Genomic DNA, 2,173 nt, shown 5'->3' on the forward strand with positions numbered 1-2,173 from the left:
AGAATGATTTCTGAAGGATCATGTGACACTCAAGACTGGAGTAATAATGCTGAAAACTCTTAGTTATTTTTAAAGTTATTTTAATTTACTGGGAATCAAACCTGCAACCTTCAGGTAACAAGTCTGGCTCTAACCATTAGGCCATGACCGTCATAATATTTCACAATATTACTGTTTTTACTGTATTTTCAAATAAAGACAGCTTTGGTGGGTCTTCTTGCACAAACATTAGAAAATCATGCTGACCCCAAATTTCAAATGGCATTTATTTTCTCTTTACCAATTTGAAATAGTACAGCTATTGTGGAGTAGATCACACAGACATCATCACAGAACATTTTTATGATAATAACTGCTGATCTACCCTTAATACAAGGTCAGAGTCAGTATTAATTAGCTCACCTGCAGGATGGGGGCCAAGAAGATAGACACTCCTGTCAGTACAAAGACCAGGATTCCTGTCAGTCTTTGTTCTCTGTAATTGGAAGAGAAGCAATAAGAGTGAGAGAAAGGAGACAATAAAAACTTACTGTGAGTGGAGAACTCAGATATGTACTGCACAGCCATTGTTTTATTGCATTTATTTGTTTAACTATACTGAACAATACCAAAGTGGCAACTTATGATCATATACTTTTACTTGATGTACTTTTTTTGATAGCAAAGTGCCTGATTCACACCGAACACAGTGCATGCATGCATTTATTTCAGCGTTTTCAACTGTATCCATATGATTTATAGCTACAGTTTGAGTTTTGGCATCTGCTCCGTGTAGAGTAAATACGATTCGGATTTAAATGTGGTCCGCCTCCTCATGTAAATTAGATTTTATGACAATCAAGTCTGTAATATGTCTTAATAGCCCACTCTCAATAACCATTTTATAATATATGGCTGTTATTAAAGGAAAGACTTTTGACTCTGTACCGAGCCAGTCAGAAATGATGGCAGCGAGAGACCACAAAGAAGTTGTCTATGTCAATCTCACCTCACACCTAGAAACTGCGGCTGTTCCCCTGGAGCACTAGACTCACTCTCCATCTTCAGTGAGTCGATGTGAGCGATGGAAATGACAGTGGCTGCCACATACCACGGCAGGCCCATAAAAGAGCAGGCTACCATCAGAACGCCCACCCACAATAGATCCAGGTGATACCCACAACCTTTCTGTAGCAAACAGCGAGAGTGTGAGGAAGTCAATAGAAATGAAAAGAACGGGTGATGAAGGATCTGCTCACTGCATGGATACCTTTAACTTATTTTCCTTGCGGTTGACGATGACTGCACTGATCTGCTGATCCATGAAGATGAGGATGGTGACAAGAAGCGCGGGGACGGAGCTTGCCACGTAAACCCACCACGGATTCTTTCCGAATGGCATCACAAACCAACCCCTGCCGGCACGTGTAGGCTACGTGATTTGAAAAGGAAAAAAACAAAACAACACTGAGACAAACTGAAGAAGCTTCTTTATTGAAAAGTCACAAACAAAATCAAGATTTTATTTCCAGTTTTATTCTCCAGTTGAACTTCATTTACGCTTACCTTGAAATCTGTAGGCACAATGAGTTTGGGTGTTTGTAAACCTATTAGCATGTCCAGCCCCACAAACGTCATGATAGACATGAAGATGGAGAAGTCACTAATCAACTTCCTTAGCTAGATAGAAAAAATATATAAATATAGAAAAAGAATGAATAAAACATGTAGCTGCAGCTGCAGAAATAGAGCACAGTGTCATTGAAGAGCTACATATAATATACTGGGCTGCAAACTTGCCACCTTTTGTCAAATTATGACAGTTTTGATTGCAGAAATAAATGTCAAAACAAGATAACTGGAAAGTTTTTATTTACATATTTATTTATTCTTGGCAGGCACATAATCAGGGACTGAGCATCTGACACAAGTGACACAATTTCTGGGAGACTACAGAGAATAACCTCACAAAATTCACTTTCAAACAAAGAAAAAATTGATTGTATACAGTATGTAAGACACCATATACGTGCAATACAGTATCTATGAGGAACAGTCAGTGTTAATACGGTATGATCTTGCTTTATTTTATAATATTTTGTTATTTTGCTTTATTTTGTAATAATTACTACAAAGTTTTGAGAGAGCCAACCAAATATGTCAAGCGACCTGTTAGAGAACATAAAATATGAAA

The 2,173-nt window shown here is 37.8% G+C and overlaps 1 protein-coding gene across 1 annotated transcript in view; it reads right to left on the bottom strand.

The window, feature by feature from the left end:
• Positions 1-393: 393 nt before the first annotated feature.
• LOC107578993 (electrogenic sodium bicarbonate cotransporter 4-like) overlaps positions 394-2,173 on the bottom strand; it is a 2,834-nt gene continuing 1,054 nt past the window's right edge. The window contains exons 2-5 of the mRNA XM_016264886.1: positions 1,546-1,659; positions 1,250-1,411; positions 989-1,167; positions 394-475 (exon numbers count right to left, since the gene is read on the bottom strand). Of these exons, the coding sequence (XP_016120372.1) occupies positions 394-475; positions 989-1,167; positions 1,250-1,411; positions 1,546-1,659 (537 nt within the window). The remainder of the gene's footprint in view (positions 476-988; positions 1,168-1,249; positions 1,412-1,545; positions 1,660-2,173) is intronic.

Source organism: Sinocyclocheilus grahami, unplaced genomic scaffold, assembly GCF_001515645.1.
Source record: "Sinocyclocheilus grahami isolate Dianchi unplaced genomic scaffold, SAMN03320097.WGS_v1.1 scaffold13377.1, whole genome shotgun sequence".
NCBI lineage: Eukaryota > Metazoa > Chordata > Actinopteri > Cypriniformes > Cyprinidae > Sinocyclocheilus > Sinocyclocheilus grahami.